This window comes from Leopardus geoffroyi, chromosome B2, assembly GCF_018350155.1.
Source record: "Leopardus geoffroyi isolate Oge1 chromosome B2, O.geoffroyi_Oge1_pat1.0, whole genome shotgun sequence".
NCBI classification, from domain to species: Eukaryota; Metazoa; Chordata; class Mammalia; order Carnivora; family Felidae; genus Leopardus; species Leopardus geoffroyi.
In genome coordinates, this window is record NC_059332.1 from 71528100 (window position 1) to 71547002 (window position 18903).

An 18903-nucleotide genomic window follows, 5' to 3' on the forward strand; every position below is an offset into this window, starting at 1 on the left:
ATATTTGTTTTATGTATTAAAGTGTGCCTATGTTGGGTTCATAGATATTTACAATTGTTATATTCTCTTGTTGGATTGATCCCTTTATCATTGTGTGGTGCCCTTCTTTGCCTCTTGCTACAGTCTTTGTTTTAAAGTCTGTTTTGGAGCTTGGGCAGCAGCAGTAGTGGCAACAGTGAAGCAGCCCAGCTTCATGAAGGCTCTTGTTTCACCATGGCACATAGGCACCTGGTACAAACGTGCCCCACTTCCATGAAGCCCAAAAGTAAGGTCAGTTCTGCCAAGGAAGTGGTGAAGGAGGAGCCTAAGGGGAGGTCAGCAAGGTTGTTAGTTAAATCTGCTCCTGCAAAAGTGGAAATGAAGCCAAAAAAGGTAACAGGAAAAGATAACTCCTCAAACAAAGTGCAAACAAAAGGGAAAAGGGGAGCAAATAGGCTGGAGGAAAATAGGCTGGAGTGGCTAACCAGGAAACAAAAGAAGACTTACCTGCAGAAAATGGAGAAACTAAAAATGAGGAGAGTCCAGCCTCTGGTGAAGCAGGAAAGAAAGAAGCCACGTCTGATTAATATCAAATAACATGTCTTATCAGTGGTCACTGTCTTCCTTCTTGTACAATCCACAGGAATATTTTTATCAACTATTTTGTAAATGCAAGTTTTTTAGTAGCTCTAGAAACATTTTTAAGACGGAGAGAATCCCACCTCATCCCATTTTTTAAGTGTAAAAGCTTTTATTAAGAGGTGAAATCATTTGCTTGTTGTTTATTTTTAGGTACAACCAGAAAATAGTGGGGTATTGAATATGGGAGGCTTTGACTATCTTGGGTGTCAGATAAACATTCCATAGATGAGGTAGATTTTGTATCATATAATACCAAGCAAATGGTGATTTGGAGTCAGTCATGCATTTAATATGTCTTGAACATTTTAAATTACTTTTATTCCCATGTTATTTTTGGTAGAATTGTTGCCTAAAGAAAACTATTCCTTGATCTTGGCTCTTCACGTCAGAATTTTGTGCACTCTGTAACATCTTGGTAATAGTAGTCAAGTTTTCCTAGTAAATTTGTGAATGTGCTGTGCAAGATTGAAAATTTGAGTATGTACTGTATATGGCATTAAATTGTGAATTAATAGGACTTAACAATGTTACAGCATATCAACATTTGAAGGTATTGGTACTTGATATATACTGTTAAGAAAAATTTGTATCCAAATTTTAAACTAGAAGTTCACTGGAATAACTTTTAGAAAAGAATCACAATTACATGATTTTTTAGATTTTTGGTATATGGGTTAAGAATTGTGTACAAATTGAAATATCTATATTGATCCTCAGAACAACCAATAAAAACTCAATTACGAAAGAAAAAAAGTAAAGTCTATTTTGCCCAGTATAAGTAATGCCAGCCTGGATTTAATTTTTTTTTTTCATGTCAATTGGCATGGTATATGTTTTACCATCACTTTCAGTCTGTATGTGTCTTTAGGTCTGAAGTCAGTCTCTAGTAGGCAGCATATAGATGGGTCTTGTTTTTTATCCACTCATTTCTCTGTTCTTTTCTTCTTTTACTCTTTCCGTGTGAGTGACTTTCTTTACTGCTATTTTTGGCTTTATTTTCGTGTATCTATTGTAGGTTTTGGTTTGTGGTTACTATAAGGTTCATTTAAAACATCCTAAGTATATAGTAGTCTGTATTAAGTTGATGGCCCTTTAAGAAGAAGGAACATAGAAGAATTATAAAAACAACCAGAAAACAAACAAAAATACTAATTAGTATATATCTGTCAATAATTACTCTAAATGTAAATAGACTAACGTGTCCAATCAAAAGACATAGGGTGACTGACTGGCTTTTCTTTCCAGTTAAAGAATTTCCTTTAACATTTCTTGTAGGGCTGGTTTAGTGATAATGAATTCCTTTAACTTTTGTTTGTCTGGGAAACTCTTTTTATCTCCTTTTGAATGGAAACCTTACTGGATAACAACCTTGCTGGGTAAAATATTACTGGTTTAGGTCTTTCCCATTCATCACTTTGGTTGTATCATGTCACTCCCTTCGGACCTGCAAAGTTTGTGATGAAAAATCAGCTGATATCTATGTTTCCCTCATATGTAACTGTGTTATCTCCCCTTGCTGTTTTTAAAATTCTCTATCATTACTTTTTGCCATTTTAATTATTGTGTGTCTTGATGTGGACCTCTTAGGTTCATCTTGTTAGGAGTTCTTTGTGCTTCCTGGATCTGGATATCTGTGTCTTTCTCCAGATTAGGGAAGTTTTCAGCTATGATGTCTTCAAAGTTTTCTGCCTTCTTCTTTTCTACTAGAATCCCCTATAATATGAATGTTATTATGCTTGGTGATGTCAGAGTTCCCTTAGCTTATTCTCATCTTTTTCAATACTTTTTTTTTTTTTACTATTCAACTTTGTTACTTTCTGTCTTCTAGATTACTGATTCTTCTGCAATTTTATCTACTGCTGATTTCCTCTAGAGTAGTTTGTACTTCAGTTATTGAATTCTCCACTCTGACTGGTTTTTATGTTTTCTATCTTTTTGTTGAAGTTTTCATGGAGTTTATCCACTCTTTTCTCAAGTGCAGTGAATATCTTTATGACCATTACTTTGAATTCTTTATCAGGCATATTGCTTATCTATGTTTCATTTAGCTATTTTTCTGTGGTTTTGTCTTGTTCTTTCACTTGGGACATATTCCTCCTTCTCCTCATTTGGTCTAATGCTCTGCATTTGTTCCTATGTATTAGGTATGTCAGCTACATCTTCTGGTCTTAAAAGTAATGGCATTGTTAAAAGAGGTGCTGTGTATAATCCCCCTCCCCGCCCCCCACCTGGTCACCAGAACCAGCTGCTCTAGGGGTTTTCCCTGTGGGGACGGCTTGCCCTCCTGTTGTGGCTGAGCCATGATTGCCTTCAGCCCAGCTGGTTGCAATCACCCACTTGGCCTGCTATGAGTGTACAAGCAGGGTTTGCTCCCTGCACTGTTGAGAGGTCTGTCTATAGTATCCATAGGCTCAGTTGTGGGTGGGCTGGCTGTCACCCTAGCTAATTGCAGTTAACCCCTCTGCCATAGTTGCAGGTGCATCAAAGGGCGGGGCAGGCTCCTTGTGCAGCCAGCTAAGGGGCTCCGCTGCAGGAAATGTGGGTGCAATGGTGTGTGGCCTTATCTCCTCCCTTCCTCAGGGCAGGAGTCACTTTGGAATGACTAGGTCTGCCTACCAGGTGTCGTGGGGCAGGACTTGCCTTGGAAGCATGCCTGCTGAGGCAGCCTGTTTGGGTGGGGCAGGTGTGTTAGAGCAAAATAAATGGATAGTGTTAACATTCCCTCTCACAAGCTACTGGCTATCTAGGCTGGAGGAGGGGAAGAGAGGTGGCACCTGCAAGCATTTTTGTTCCAGGAGAAATCTCCTGCCAATCCCTGTGCTCTGGTGAATTCTAGGATTAGTCAGTAAATCTTGCACGTACACCCCAGGTGCTTTTCCAACTATTGCTTCTCTAATGGGTCTCCAGTGAGTTATTTAGTATGCTGGCTCTTTAAGGGTAGAGACTCCATTTCCTAGAACTCTCTAGCTCTCCCAGAGTTAAGCATCTGACTTTAAAGCTCTACGAGTTAAATCCTGTTGGTTTTCAAAGCCAGATTTTATGTGGACTAATTTTCCCAGTGCAGATCCTCAGTGCCAGGAGTGCCCACTGTGGGATGTGACCCTCTCACTTTTTTATGCTTGTAATATTTCTCCCATTTGTGGCTAATCATGCTGGGGGTTTGGTTCCCAACTGTATCTCTGCCCTTTCTTCCCCTTTCGATGTAGCCTTCTCTCTGTGATTAGCTGTGGAAAGTCCATTCTGCCAGTCTTCAGGTCATTCTAAAAGTTCTTTTTCTAGTTGTAACGGTTCTTTCCATGTGTCTGTTGGACAAGGTAGGCTCAGGATCCTCCCACTCTGCCATCTTCACTAATTCTTTAGTAATTAAAGAATATGAGGGGAATTTGGCTGGTGTTGAGGCATTATTTTACATGACAAAATGTTTTTCTTTAAAAAAATTTTTTTTTAACCTTTATTCATTTTTGAGAGACAGAGAGAGACAGAGCATGAGCGGGGAAGGGGCAGAGAGAGGGAGACACAGAACCTGAAACAGGCTCCAGGCTCTGAGCTGTCAGCGCAGAGCCCAACGCGGGGCTCGAACTCACAAACTGCAAGATCCTGACCTGAGCTGAAGTGGGACACTTAACCGACTGAGCCACCCAGGCTCCCCCAAAATGTTTTTCTTTAAAACCAGGATCACCTTGTCCATCGTGAGATGATCAACTATGAGAGGTATTTGGGAACTGAGTAGCCAAGGTAGAAGGACTCATCTATACTAAGCCTATTACAGACATAATCTCTGTAGGAGCATTTACTTGTTCATTAAAATAATGGGTGAATCACTGGAATTGTTAAATGAATATATACATAAATATTTATGGATATACATATATAGTTTACATACATAACTATACATAATTATAAAATACATATACGATTAAAAGAAAAAAATTTATCTGTACTTACACATTTTCTCTCTTCCTTCCCTGAGATTATATTTTGAACACAAGTAAACTACGTAACAGTACACAGTAGTATGTTACTCTTTGAGAAAACACCAACTATTATATCTGGAACTTATCAGGTGCACCCTAACCGTTAGTTGAATTAGAATCTAAATGTTTCTCCCTTCTAAAGGATGACTTTTACTCATATGGCTAGCTGGGAATGATGGGGCTGTTTAAAAGATAATCAGAGGAGCTATCCAAATTCTTAAAGTCTGAAAAAAATCAGAGAAGGATTTTTTTAACGTGTTTTTCTACTCATGATTTGGCCCTGCCTCAAACCCATTTTGAATCTGTTCTTATTTTTCTGCAGTTGAATCTTTTCTCAAGCTAAATTTTCAGTTATTACTAGTGGCATCTCCCACATTTTATGCACATATATATTACCCACTTGAATGAAAATAAAGGCACACCCAACATTCCATTCTGTGGGAGGGAAAGCACTTAAATACACTGAGTGGAAAACATGCATTTCCTGTTTGTATTGAATTAAGATTCAGGCAGCTTCAGAACAGGATATATTTTAATATAACCATTGCATGTCTAAAAATGCCCCTGTGAACATTTAATCTACTTCTAATTCCTTTATTTAGTCTGGAGTCTTTGAAGAGAAGTTAAAACTGATATGTACAGGGAAATAGTGTATATTTAATACAAAAAGGAGTCTTGTCAGCAATTAGTAGACTACTAATTTTGCTAGAAAAATGTGGGACCTAACTTGTCCATGAGAGAATCTTTACTAGCTGTGCTTTTTTCCAAAGGCATTTAGTTATCAAAAATATCATTCCGATATTTGTACACATTTCAGCTCTCAGGCTGAGCATTTTCAGGAGAGCTTGGGGACTTAATGAAATAAACTTTTTAAATTTTAATTTACCATTTCATGGAGGTGGGAATTCATTTACTGAATAACAAACATGTCCTATTCCACTTAATTACTTTTCCTGACTCTCCTATCTCACTCCTGAATCACATTTTTTCAGAAGTGTATTTAAAACATTCAGAGTGTATGGCAAGGGGGAAAATAGGATTGAGACATGTTTAACTCCTAAAATTATAGAACTGAATATTGATACTTTAAAACTACATTTCAGGAACTGGGCTTGGACCTAGCACACCACATTGGATTTAGCATCTTGGTGGTAAACAACCTTGGCAGGAACAGTTTTAATATAATGTTAAGGATGGGAGCTGGATAGCTATGGGGTAAGAATGAATAGAAAATGGGGTGCCTGGGTGGCTCAATGGGTTGAGTGTCTGACTCTTGATTTTAGCTCAGGTTATAATCCCAGGGTCATGGGATCTAGCCCTAAGATATTCATTCTCTCTCTCTCTCTCCCACTCCCTCTCCCTCTCTCCCTCTGCCTCCCCCACTCAGCTCTCTCTTTAAAATAAATTTTAAAAGAAGAATGAATAGGAGACCAAGAGGACATGCTAAATATAGTCCTGTTTCCAGTAGCTTGACTTTTTAAAGGAACAATGTTATGTGGTCGGTGATTTACTTTAAAATCCTTCAGCAGACATGATGTGTGCAAATATGTGTTTTAGTTTGTTTTCACCCAGATCCTAGGGCAGGCAGTTATGGCAATTGGAAATACATACTCCTGTGGTGGTTACTGGTAGCAAACTTCAGAGACAGTTACAGATGCCTTAGCTCTTTTTTACCTCTAACACCGGAGGTTTTGCTAATTAGCCTAATGAATGTCAGAAGTTGGTTTTCATTTGTGTAATGCCAGGTATCAGAGATGTGCAGATTAGTTAGAAATGATTTAGAAGTATTCTCAACTTTGTATGAACAAGATAAAAGAATGTGGTGAATGAAGCTCCCTAGGCTTAATTTTTATGTAGCCATAGTCCAGGGCAAGTGGAATAAGGTCCCAAAGGAGGAAGAGATAGGATCCAGAATGGAAATAGTAAGTCAAGTCCTGGACAAGAGGAGGATGCCTGAATGATTGGACATGAAATCTGATTTGCCTTAAGCCTTTCCGAATTTTAGTCATTAGTAGCTCTGGGATCTGTGATTAACCCATTGTGGTCTTCTCACCTTCTTTCCCTGTCCCTGAGGCAAGTGCCTGGTTTCTGGATATTCAGTCCCCCTTTTGTTTTTGTTTTTGTTTTTTTTAAACTGTGATAGGCCTTTTCTCTCTCTGAAGCAGATTCAGAGACTTTTAAGACTATTAATGGACTTCATCTTTCCAGGGAATGAAAAACATATCTAGAATGGAGCTAGAAATTATCCCTGTTTATAAATTATCCTCATTTATAATTGCTAATTAATATATATAACCATTAATAGTATATGTTTTAATTGGTGTATAAATATTTTCAGAGTTGTGTCTGTTTGGTGAATGTGAATCTTTACATTAGCAGATTTTTCTTTCTTAAAATGATAATATAGCAAATTTAAGGGGTGAAAGAAGATGGCAATTAACAACAACAACAAAAAAGAGGTCAGCTACTGTGTTAATGCTAAGATAAAGCTGTCAGTAAGGTCAATGGGCTAAGATAGATTGTGACAAAATTAACATTATGCAATAACATTTCACTGGGAAATTGACACTAAAATTTTGCTTATTTCTTGTACTCCCTCTATTCACCACAAACTGACTTTTTCTAAACACACGCTGATCAAAAGTCACTGAAAGAATTGTACTGTGGAAGGTGAATAAATGGTTTAATTTTTGTTCTCATATCTAGAAATGTTTAAAGGTATTCTAAAGACCAATATTCTTTTGCATGAAGCAGTACTGCTAAAGAAAATTTCTACCTGGTATAAACAGTAAAATGGAGATATCATGCTGCTAAGTAAACTGCATAAAAATCAATTTTTTTTTCACTCTGGGAGATTAAATTCACATTTTTCAGAGAGAAAAGGACCATCATGGAATGGATTTCCTTATGGTCCAACAAATTGGGGTTATTAGTACACTCTTCCAGTCTAGCTGCACTGAATGGTGTATATCACAAGCAAAACACAGGATGCTAGAAGTGCTAGACGTGCAAGAGGAGTTGTAGAAGTAGAGGAAAGGAAATCCATAAAATCCCATGAATGCTCCTATTTGGATGCAACGGGTCCTTTCAATGTTGAAGAGAAAGGCAGAGCCAGTGCCTGAAAGAAAGGCCAAGAGTTCCCAGTATAAGGAAACATCGATTCTGGAGATCCTTATTTGGAGTAAAACCAGAATGTGACGTTCTGTGCTATCAGGAGCCCCATTCCATGTAGCACTAAATTCATAGGCATTGATTAAAACAGAACAAAACAAAACCAACAGATCCTTAAGTATGGAAAACAAACACTGAAAAAATTACATTTGGAAAGCAGAATATGCTATGCAACCTTTAGGATTTGAACATTACTTACAAAATCAGAGATTCCAAATGGATCATGACTTAGCAGTTTAGAACTAAATATTAGGCCAAAGGACATGCTTTGGGAACTTTAACCAAATCACAGAAATGAAGAGGTCCTAACATTTGCTGCAGTTTCATAGATAACAGCTCAATTTTGTGTATTGGTCCTCTCTTTACCCTTTGCAGATGTAGGAGTCTTTGGCTTTGAAAAATGTATTCATTTAGGGGCCAGAAGTGGGATGGGGCAGATACATGGACCCATACAAATCCAAAAACTATTACTAGTCTGCAATGAAATAAGCACAGAAATTAAAGTTAGCATTTAGAAACTTCTATAGCAATTTGGCATGGTAATTTTATATCTGTTAAATCTAATAAAAAATTTGGCTTCTATTTTTGTATATACTTTTCATTTTCATTTAATTTTTCTAGTAATTCATTTTTATATTTTCAAAAATGTTCCTTTGCAGATTAGAAAAAAAAAGTGGGTTTTTACCATAGAGTCTGAGGAGCATTGGCACACACCATCACTGTGCCATATTTTTTAAGAATTAAGTATTAAAGTGCTAGGTCTTTAGCTCTGTTAACAAGATTTTTTGAATTAAAAAAAGACACGATGGCATCTGAGGTTCTTTAAGCTCCTCACTCATAGAATGCTTAGGCTCAAGCCCTCCATGGCAAGAAAAATTTTTGTGGGAAAAAGTTTTGTGAGCTGTTGATTGACTAATCCTAAATCGCTAAGTCAAAATTCTTTTGCCTACCCTGGATGACTTACCTCTGCCAAACTTCCTTTAATTCCCTTTGTCTTCTGATTCCTATTCTATAAAATCATATCAGAGTCCCCGATTCAGAGAAAAAACATGTGGATTTCATTTTTTTCCCAAATATACTATTTAGCTTTCCATTACTTGTAATCCTTCAAGACCATGATGCATAGATAACTAGATAGTGGAAATTTCAAGAGTCACTTGTAATTAGCTTTGTAAGATGTTTATATACTTTTATTTTTATTTTTTGTAATGTTTACTTAATTTTGAGAGAGACAGAAAGTGAGAGAGAGCAGGGGAGGGGCAGAGAGAGGGAGACATAGAATCTGAAGCAGGCTCCAAGCTCTGAGCTGTCAGCAAAGAGCCCAATGCGGAGCTGGAACCCATAAGCAGAGAGATCATGACCTGAGCCGAAGTCTCACACTTAATTGACTGAGCCACCCAGGCACCCCTGTTTATATGCCTTTAAAAAAAAAAAAAAAAAAAAAGTTCTTCCAAGCTGACTAAGGTAATGTTAGCTGTCATTTCTGAGCGAAGCCCAAAAGGAAAGCAATGTGTGGAGCCCAGGCTGAGGTTTGTTTTTCAGTGTTTTGTTTTCGTTTTTTGGTTTGTTTTTTTGCTTGTTTTTTTATTGATCTCCTAAGTTGCATATGTATGAAATGGTAATTAAGAGTTGACTGTACACACAGACCTCTTTCTCTTAAGTGGCTTTATAACAAAAGAAGGGGCGTGGCTTCAGTCCAGTCAAGCTTCAGTGTGGCACATACCAATCCTCAATGGATCTCTTTAATCAGACCATAGAAAAGAATAAATGGTGTTGGATAGCTAGCAAACAATTAGAAAAAAATTCTCTCTCTACCTGTATCAATTCTTGATTAATAAACTGTAAATGGATAGCAAAGCCTTTTCTAAGCAAAACCAATGTAGAAAATTTGATGAAAAAGAATGATAACTTTTACTTTAGCCAAACAATCACCAAAAACTTTACTCTCAATCGAAAGAAAACATAAATTAGAAAAATATATACGTGACATGGATGACATGAAAGAAATTAAGGAGATAGACCTCATAAGACACATCTGGAAATACAGAAGCTACAAAGGAAAGGTTAGCCATGTTTTACTGCATAAAAACATTTCAAAGTCTGTATGGAAAACAGTACCATAAATAAAACCAGAAGACAAATAGGCAGGAGAAAATATTCATAACATATGATAGATTAATAATAGCAAATCATTATACTACATACCACATGCTGTTCCAAGACACTGCATGGGTTAACTCCTTTAATCCTCACAGGAATTAATAGTACTTAATGAGGTAGGTACTATTATTATCCCATTTTACAGGTAAGGAAACTGAGACAAAGATAGGTCATAACAGCAAATACATGGACAAAGTGAAATTCAGACCAAATCAGTGTGGCTCTAGGGTCCGTGTTTTCAATTACCATGCTGTAGTTCCTTCTCAAGTCAGGCCTGAGTAAAGTAATGCAATTAGGGCCATCAACAGGAAAGCATGAGACCCTGGAATGCAGGGAGGGAAGAAAGAAGGAAGGGAAAAGGGAGGGAGGAGCTAAAGAAACAAACAAAAACAACACAAAAAGAAACAGAACAAGAGAAGAGGAATATTCACAATTTTTAAAACAAGTGTAATCTTTTTTTGTGGACTATATCTGTATAGAGAGTTATATGAAAAAACAGTCAACAAAAGATTAGTGGTGATTACCTCTGGTGATTTATATATATATAGCTCACTCATCTTTTCTCTATTGTTTGAATACTTCTATATATGAAAGCTTTAAGATGTTAATACCGTGTACAGTGTTAGCAATGCTGTAGATATGGAGGCATGGAGGTGAGTGAATAAACTGGATGATTTCTCAAGGTCAATTTAATGCTATTTAATGCTATTTAATGAAAAACTTCAGAATTTTGTATGTCATTTGACCCAGATATTCTATTTTTTTTAAACATTTATTTATTTTGAGAGAGAAAGAGCACCAGTAGGGGAGCAGGGCAGAGAGAGGGAATCTCAAACTGACTCCATGCTGTTGGCACAGAGCTAGACGCAGGGCTCTATCCCAGGAACTGTGAGATCATGACGTGAGCCGAAATCAAGAGTCGGGTGCTTAATTGACTGAGCCACCCAGGGGCTCCCTACTTGTTTTTATGTCACCAATTTGAAGTGAATCTTTATTCATTGAGACATGAATTTTATTTTTCGCTCATTTCCAGCACAACTAGAGTGCAATGAGAACTCACTCAAGTGTTCAAAATGTGACCAAATTTAAACAACTGCAAGCTATGCTTAGCTAGTCCCTCTTCTTCCCACAGGTACATTTTCTCATTTTGGGCACACAGCTGAACTGCCTGTGCCAGCCTCCCTAAAGTTAGATCACATGACTGAATTCTAGTGATGAATATCCTTTTGAGACAAGGCTTTAAAGAAGCAGGTGTGCTCCCTCTATCCTCTAATTTTTCCTCCATTGATTGGAGGCAGAGGAGGAGGAGTAAGAAACACTGGTGGAAGAAAGACAAAATGAGCGTAGGTCCCTGAGTCACTGTATGGAGAACCATCCACCAACCAGGAACTCTGCCTTAGACAGTTAAGCAAACTTCTATTTTGTTTGCACTATGTTATATGTCTAAATCTTTTTATCTCTACTGCTTAATTCACAGTTTAAATACAATATGTTACTTAAGGTTTATTAAAACATTTTATTGAATAATTGACATACAATATTGTATTAGTTTCAGGTGTACATAGTGTGATTCGATATTTACATGCATTACAAGGTGGCATCACAGTAAGGTTAGGCACCATCTGTCATACAAAGTTGTTACATGAGACAGATGGTAGCCACACTTGTGATGAACATAGCATAATGTATAAACTGGTCCAATCACTAAGTTGTACACCTGAAACTAATGTAACTTTGTGTGTCAAATATACTCAAAAAATGGGGTTCATTAAAAATAAATTTTAAAAACCTCACAAGTTGTTACAATATTACTGAGTATAGTCCCTATGCTATACATCACATCCCTTTATCTTGTTTATAACTGGAAGGCTGCTGCTTAATCCCCTTCACCTATTTCGTACCTCCTCCCTACCACCTCCCTTTGGGCAACCATCAGTTCTCTGTATTTATGAGTCTGTGTTGTTTTGTTTTGTTTTGCTTTTTAGATTTCACATATAAGTGAAGTCATGTGGTATTTGTCTTTCTCTGACTTATTTCACCTAGCATAGTACTCTCTAGGTCCATTCATGTTGTCACAAAATATTTCGATTTTTTATGACTTAGTAATATTCCATACATAACATTTATCTATCAGTGGGCATTTAGTTAGTTTCCATATCTTGTCTACTATGAATAATGCTGCAATAAACATAGTTGTGCATATATCTTTTGGAATTAATGTTTTCATTTTTTTCAGATAAATACCCAGAAGTAGAATTACTGAATCATATGATAGTTGTATTTTTAATTTTTGGATGAACCTCGTACTGTTTTCCACAGTGGCTGCGCCAATATACATTTCCACCAACAGTACATGAGGGTCCCCTTTTCTTCACATCCTGCCAACACTTGTTATTTTTTCTCTTTTTTGATAATAGCCGTCCTGACTGGTATGAGGTGATATCTCATTGTGGTTTTGACTTGTATTTCCCTCATGGTTGGTGATGTGGAACATCTTTTCATGTGCCTATTGGCCATCTGCAGGTCTTCTATGGAGAATCGGCTATTCAGGTCCTCTGCCTGAATAATTGGCTTGTTTTTTGTGTTGAATTGTATGAGTTATTTATATATTTTGCATGTTAACCTCTTATCAGATATATCATTTGCAAATATCTTCTCTCATTTGGTAGGTTGCCTTTTCTTTTTGTGATGATTTCTTTTGTTTTGCAAAAGCTTTTTACTTTAATATAATCTCATTTGTTTATTTTCACTTTTGTTGTCCCTGCATGAGGAGACATATCCAAAAAAATATTGCTAAAACCAATGTCAAAAAGCTATTGCCTATGTTTCCTTCTAAAAGTTTTATGTTTTCTGGTCTTGTATTAAGCCTTTAGTGCATTTGAATTTATTTTCTATGTGGTATAAGAAAATGTCAGTTTATAGCAGCACTTTCAACAATAGCCAAACTATAGAAAGAGTCTACATGTCCATCAACTGATGAATGGATAAAGAAGTTGTGCTTTATATATACAATGGAATACTACTCGGCAATGAGAAAGAATGAAATGTGGCCTTTTGTAGCGACGTGGATGGAACTGGAGAGTGTGATGCTAAGTGAAATAAGTCAGGCAAAGAAAGACAGATACCATATATTTTCACCCTTATGTGGATCCTGAGAAACTTAACAGAAGACCATGGAGGAGGGGAAGGAAAAATAAAAGAGGGAGGGAGGCAAACCATAAGAGACTCTTAAAAACTGAGAATAAACTGAGGGTTGATGGGTGGTGGGAGGGAGGGGAAAGTGGGTGATGGGCATTGAGGAGGGCACCTGTTGGGATGAGCACTGGGTGTTGTATGGAAACCATATTGACAATAAGTTTCATATTAAAAAAAAAAAAAGAAAATGTCAGTTTCCTTCTTTTGCACGTAATGTCAAGTTTTTCTGACATTTTTTACTGAAGAGACTCTTTTTCCCATTGTATATCCTTGCCTCCTTTGTCATAGATTGACCATAGGTCTCTCTATCCTCTTCTATTGATTTATTTTGTCTATTTATGTGCCAGTACCATTTTGATTACTGTTTTGATTACTATAGCTTTGCAGTATATTTAAAATCAGGGAAGATGATATCTCCAGCTTTGTGCTTTCTCAAGATTGTTTTGCCTATTCAAGGTCTTTTGTGGTTCCATACAAATTTTAGGATTATTTGTTGTAGCTCTGTATTGTATTTAACTAGTGTTTTAAACTGCCACTGAACTGACTTGCCACATATTTAAGTTTTGCAACAAATCTGTAGATCGTGCTTTCTTTCTGGTCAGCACAGTCACACTTTTTGATAGTGGGTTCAGATGAGGCACATTTTGACAGAGGAGCCCTGTTCCTTGTGATGATGAACTTGCACAATATTGGAATTCTCCAATATTCCTGCTGATACTCAAATTCTTTTTTCTCAGCAGGCTAGTTCTTGTTTAGCCAGCTGATCATTTTACTGAGTCTTCAAGAACCTTTTCTGTTTGTCCTCTATTATTGTTTTTGCCTTTAATTTTCCTGTTTTCCATTTTGTCTTTAGTGAAGGCGGTGGATTTAAGTGAGTTCTCAGATGTCAATTATGTTTCTCTGCTTCTCATTTTTCTGTTTTGAACTTCTCAGCCTTGTGTACCAAGTCACCAATAGTTTTCTTAACTAATATATTTTTCTACATTGTACTACATTGTACATGAATACTGTTCTTTTGGCCTGTCCTCTTTGTCCACTGTAGCTATCTTTTTTTTTTTTTTAATTTTTTTTTTTAACGTTTATTGATTTTTGAGACAGAGAGCATGAACAGGGGTGGGTCAGAGAGAGAGAGGGAGACACAGAATATGAAACGGGCTCCAGGCTCTGAGCTGTCAGCACAGAGCCTGATGCGGGGCTCAAACCCATGAACTGCGAGATCATGACCTGAGCCGAAGTCGGACGCCCAACCGACTGAGCCACCCCGGCGCCCCTATAGCTATCTTGAAGATGCTGTGGACATAGATGTCCATGGTTACTTCACTCTGAGGACCATTATGATGTGCAGGACGATGCCAAGAATATTGCTATCTTTGGCTATTCTCTCTCAAATTATTATGCCTGCATGCTTACAGTAAGTAGTGTCTAAGTAGCAAAGGTCTGTATATGGTGGTAAAAATGGTAGAATTACACATGATCCAAATAGCTGAGACCCTACTGTCACAATAATCAGAGAAATGTGTGACATCCAAGCAGAAAATCTTGAACATATTCAGATTTCATCAGCACCATAATATTATTCTCATCTGGGGAGATGCTTGTTTTTGGTTCCTGAATATTACAAAAGTTTTACAAGGCAACAACTATGTGTCCTATAATAATGAAACTATTAAAATAATGTTAAAGAATATTTAATAACATAAAAATATGATAAATTAATGAACAAAAAACAGGTTGTAAAAGTGTATACATTATGATCCCGCATATGTAAATAAAATATATATTCACCAAATAAATATTGAGCCCCTACGATGCATGCACCAGGCATTAGATATTGATATTTGTATTTACATGTGATGTAGCAGATTTCATATTTTCTAATTTCTCTACAATAAATATTCATCAATTTTCTAACAAACTATCACTATTAAATTGAAATTTTTTGAATTATAAGAAAAGGCTAACATCATAATAAGGTTGTATAAAATAAACTGACAACACAGAAGTTATTTTGGCCTTGTGTTCCATAGTGACTCACCAAATATACCCTGAAGTGTTTATTTTATTTTTTTCTATTTCACTGTTAAAGCGAGCAGATGCATTTCACATCACATGGATCTCGTGGAAACATGCCAACCATTTTCTTAGCAACCAAACTCCTGTCTTCTGCACTGTGCATGATTAACTACAACAGCCTGTTGACGGCTTAAAATAAACCTGCCTTTTTCCATTTAGCATTTTATCAAATGAATGTAATTTCATTTGCTGATGAATTTAGTTCAGCTTCAAGGGAATTTTTCTCTTCTTCATGGGGAGGCTGAAGAATCAGAACTGTCATGCCAAAGAAAGAAAAGCAAGCCTAGGGAGAAAAACAGTCTGATGTTTACATGGGTAAAGTAAAAGTATTTTTGTCAATTTCACTCCCACCTCCCTGTTTTTTATGGGGTAGAATGTTGATTTAAATTTAAATTCTATTCTACTTTTGCATTATGATGTTTAGGTTGCTTGATTAAAGGTGTTAATTTAAATGGCTGTTCTGACGATTGCTGTTGTTATTATGGGTGGGCTCTTATTTTGTTTATTGCTGGCACTTGAATATGCCCTAAAACATAATTAGACTCATCTCACAGGATTGTAGACCCTTTGCTGGGGTTCAGAAGTAAAGGGCTAGACCAGAATGTCATCTGGCAAGAGAGGAAGTGTGTACATTATCAATAATGAGAGGAGTCAATATTTCCTTAGAGGGGGTGACTCTGCAGCTTGGAATAAATTGCTATCCTGATTGGTAAAAATATCTTTGTATCTAAATGCACATGTAGACATTTTGCTTCCAAGAACTACAGAAATATTTGCTAAATAGGAAAAATTTAGACTAACAGCTTAATAACAAAGCCATCTATGCAGTTAAAGCAGCATGTATCTATGGAAGCAATGAAGGGAAGAGGATTTGACTGAATATAATATGTACGAGCAGGTGCCCCCCCATCATTTTCCGCTTGTGTCCTCATTTGGAAATACAGAAACCCTGCAGTAATGGCAAGTTGCAACACTATTTAAATTTCCACTTTATTTCCCCCAGAGCAAATTCTTAAATGTTAGCCATCATTAAGCAATCAAGTTGATGCTTTAGCTGCACAGTTTTACATTTTTTCCCTGGGGAATAAAGATACAACAAATATGTAACCTATTCCTGATAAATCCATGTTCTGATTTCTGCTCCATTTATATCTTGAGAAATAATCTTTTTTTAAAGTAAAGTTTATGCCCAACATAGAGTTCAAACTCATGACACTCAGACCGAGTTGCATGCTCTACCCACTGAGCCAGCCAGGTGCCCCAGGAAATAAATAATCTGGATTTGTATGCTATATTAGAAATGAGTAATATAAGATTGATAGTTTACATTAAATATTGCAAAATATCTACTCCCATGTTTTAGTATTGTCTTGCTATAAATTTGAATTCTTCATTGCTTGAGTCAGGTGTTGATGCTGGTCAGCCACTTTGGATATCTTTTTCAGGATAGTGTTTGAAAGAGTTAATACATTTTTAATACTGTCTTAGTTTCCAAGTTAAGAAAATCTGACTCAAATGTGTTATCTGGTATATTTGAGGCTAATCCTACTGGTGGCATGACTTCTCTATTGTGAGAAGACTTGATGACTAGCACTCTCTGCCTCTGGTCTTCAGAGAGGATCTCTGAGACCACACAGGGAGCTTCCTGTGGGACCCACTGCTCATGGGGGCAAGTACCTTAGAGGTTTATGAATATACTCTAATTGAGCTGAGGGAACTCGAGACATAATCTGGGAGAAATTTTATGTTCTGCCACATGAACAACCACAAACATATGGAAACCTCAGTGCCTCAACTTTCCTTCTTTATATTCTTTCATTAATTTCCTATCCTCAGATGGATAAAAGTCAAGGTTGGTAATGCCTGGCTTGTCTGTAGAAGGGATCCTGATTAACTTAATCATTTCATATTTCTTTTTACGTTTTTATTTATTTATTTATTTATTTATTTTTAGTTTTTTTTTTTTCAACGTTTATTTTTTTGGGGACAGAGAGAGACAGAGCATGAACGGGGGAGGGGCAGAGAGAGAAGGAGACACAGAATCGGAAACAGGCTCCAGGCTCTGAGCCATCAGCCCAGAGCCCGGACGGGGGGCTCAAACTCACAGACCGTGAGATCGTGACCTGGCTGAAGTTGGACGCTTAACCGACTGCGCCACCCAGGCGCCCCTGTATTTATTTATTTTGAGAGAGAGAGAGAGAGAGTACACAGGAGCGAGCTTGAGTGGGGGAGGAGCAGAGAGAGGGAGGGAGAATCCCAAGCTGACTCAGCACTGTCAGCAGATAGCCCAACATGGGGCTCAAAATCACAAAACGTGAGGTCATAATCTGAGCCAAAGTCAAGAGTGGGATGCTCAACTAATTCAAACACCCAAATGTCCCACATCATATTTTGTTTTTTAATAGAAAACTATAAAACTTTACATTTGGTAATACTTTTGGTATCAATATGCTTGGTGTAGCTTTATCTCTTTCTATCTAATAGTCTTTTACTTTATTCCAAAAGATATTATGCTCCTTAGAAGTTTTGTCGTTGTTCTTTGAGTAAAATTACATTTAATTTTAAAATTCAATAAAAACAAAACAACATCAATCACCAATTATTGGGAGAATGATATTAGTTATTTGCTATGCTAAGTCCTATAGATGAATTAATTCTCATATTGTGATTAAGAAGTAGAGCCAGGTCTTTCTGGTGCTCTATAATTAAAAGGGAAAGAACACACCACACCCTCATTAAGAATAGATTAAATGTCTTAGTTAATTAGCCAAGGATAAAGAACCTCTCCAGGCAGTGACCAGCACGGCCTGTCTTGAAGAGGATTTCCTTACCTCTAGCCCCTAAGAGAGTTCACCAAGTAAGGCAAAGCCATAGAAAGTGAAAAGAATCAGTGTCCAAGTGTCCCTAATAATACATGAGCCTCCAGTCTTCACAAATAATTATATCAAGAATTACTATTCCAAACCCCATGGTCTTAACCATTACAGTAGACCCCAGAGTATTATACCTTTGCAGTGAGGTGAATCTTTTGAAAATGGGGCACAAGCTTCTTATTTAATTGTATAGTGAGATGGAACTATAGTTCAGTTTCAATTCAGTGACTGGGGCAAACCAAATCTGCTTGTTTGAGGAAATTGGGAATCTAATTTCCAGTATAAAGATAAAAAGCTAAAGTATAGAGATTTAGAAGTACAATATTGGAAGTTGTCAGGATAATTTGTGAGTATTTCTTTCTAGGTCAATGGATGAACCAAATAAGAATGTCTTTGACTTACGATTCTAGGATGTGGGACTATCTGCTTGCATATTAGGACTATCGGGAAAAGCCTTATTATAATATTTGCTCCATGAGGCTGATTAGCTCTGAATTGAGAGTACCCATTTGAGTCTGAAACAGATCAGGCAATATTTTCTTGCATCTACGGTGATATGAATGCCTGAATATAAAAGGGTATACTTGCATAGAGAGATAACTAGAAAGATACAGATATGTACATATATATACACATGCACACATATATACGCATACATATGTTTCTTAGTGCCAAATATAGTAACATGAAAGAGTTTTTCAATTATTAGGAAAAGATAATGTTCCAATGTAAGGTCTAGGGTGGATCGCCCAATTCAGTAGCTATTAACTATAAGTGATTATTTAAATTTAAGTATAAGTTTAATTAAAGTTCAGTTCCTCAGTTGTACTAGCATA

The 18903-nt window shown here is 36.8% G+C and overlaps 1 protein-coding gene and 1 long non-coding RNA gene across 3 annotated transcripts in view; both read left to right on the plus strand.

Annotated features, from left to right (window-relative positions):
• The first annotated feature begins 208 nt into the window (after positions 1-208).
• Positions 209-800, plus strand: LOC123608643 (non-histone chromosomal protein HMG-14-like). Its single transcript, XM_045498850.1, is given in 2 exon segments — positions 209-432; positions 435-800. Coding segments are annotated over 2 exon segments (351 nt in total). The 5' UTR covers positions 209-213; the 3' UTR covers positions 567-800.
• A 14292-nt stretch (positions 801-15092) lies between these two features.
• The window catches only part of LOC123608645, a 113789-nt gene continuing 109978 nt past the window's right edge, over positions 15093-18903 (plus strand). For both annotated transcript variants that reach the window (XR_006717356.1, XR_006717355.1), the window contains exon 1: positions 15093-15509. This is a non-coding gene — a long non-coding RNA (uncharacterized LOC123608645). The remainder of the gene's footprint in view (positions 15510-18903) is intronic.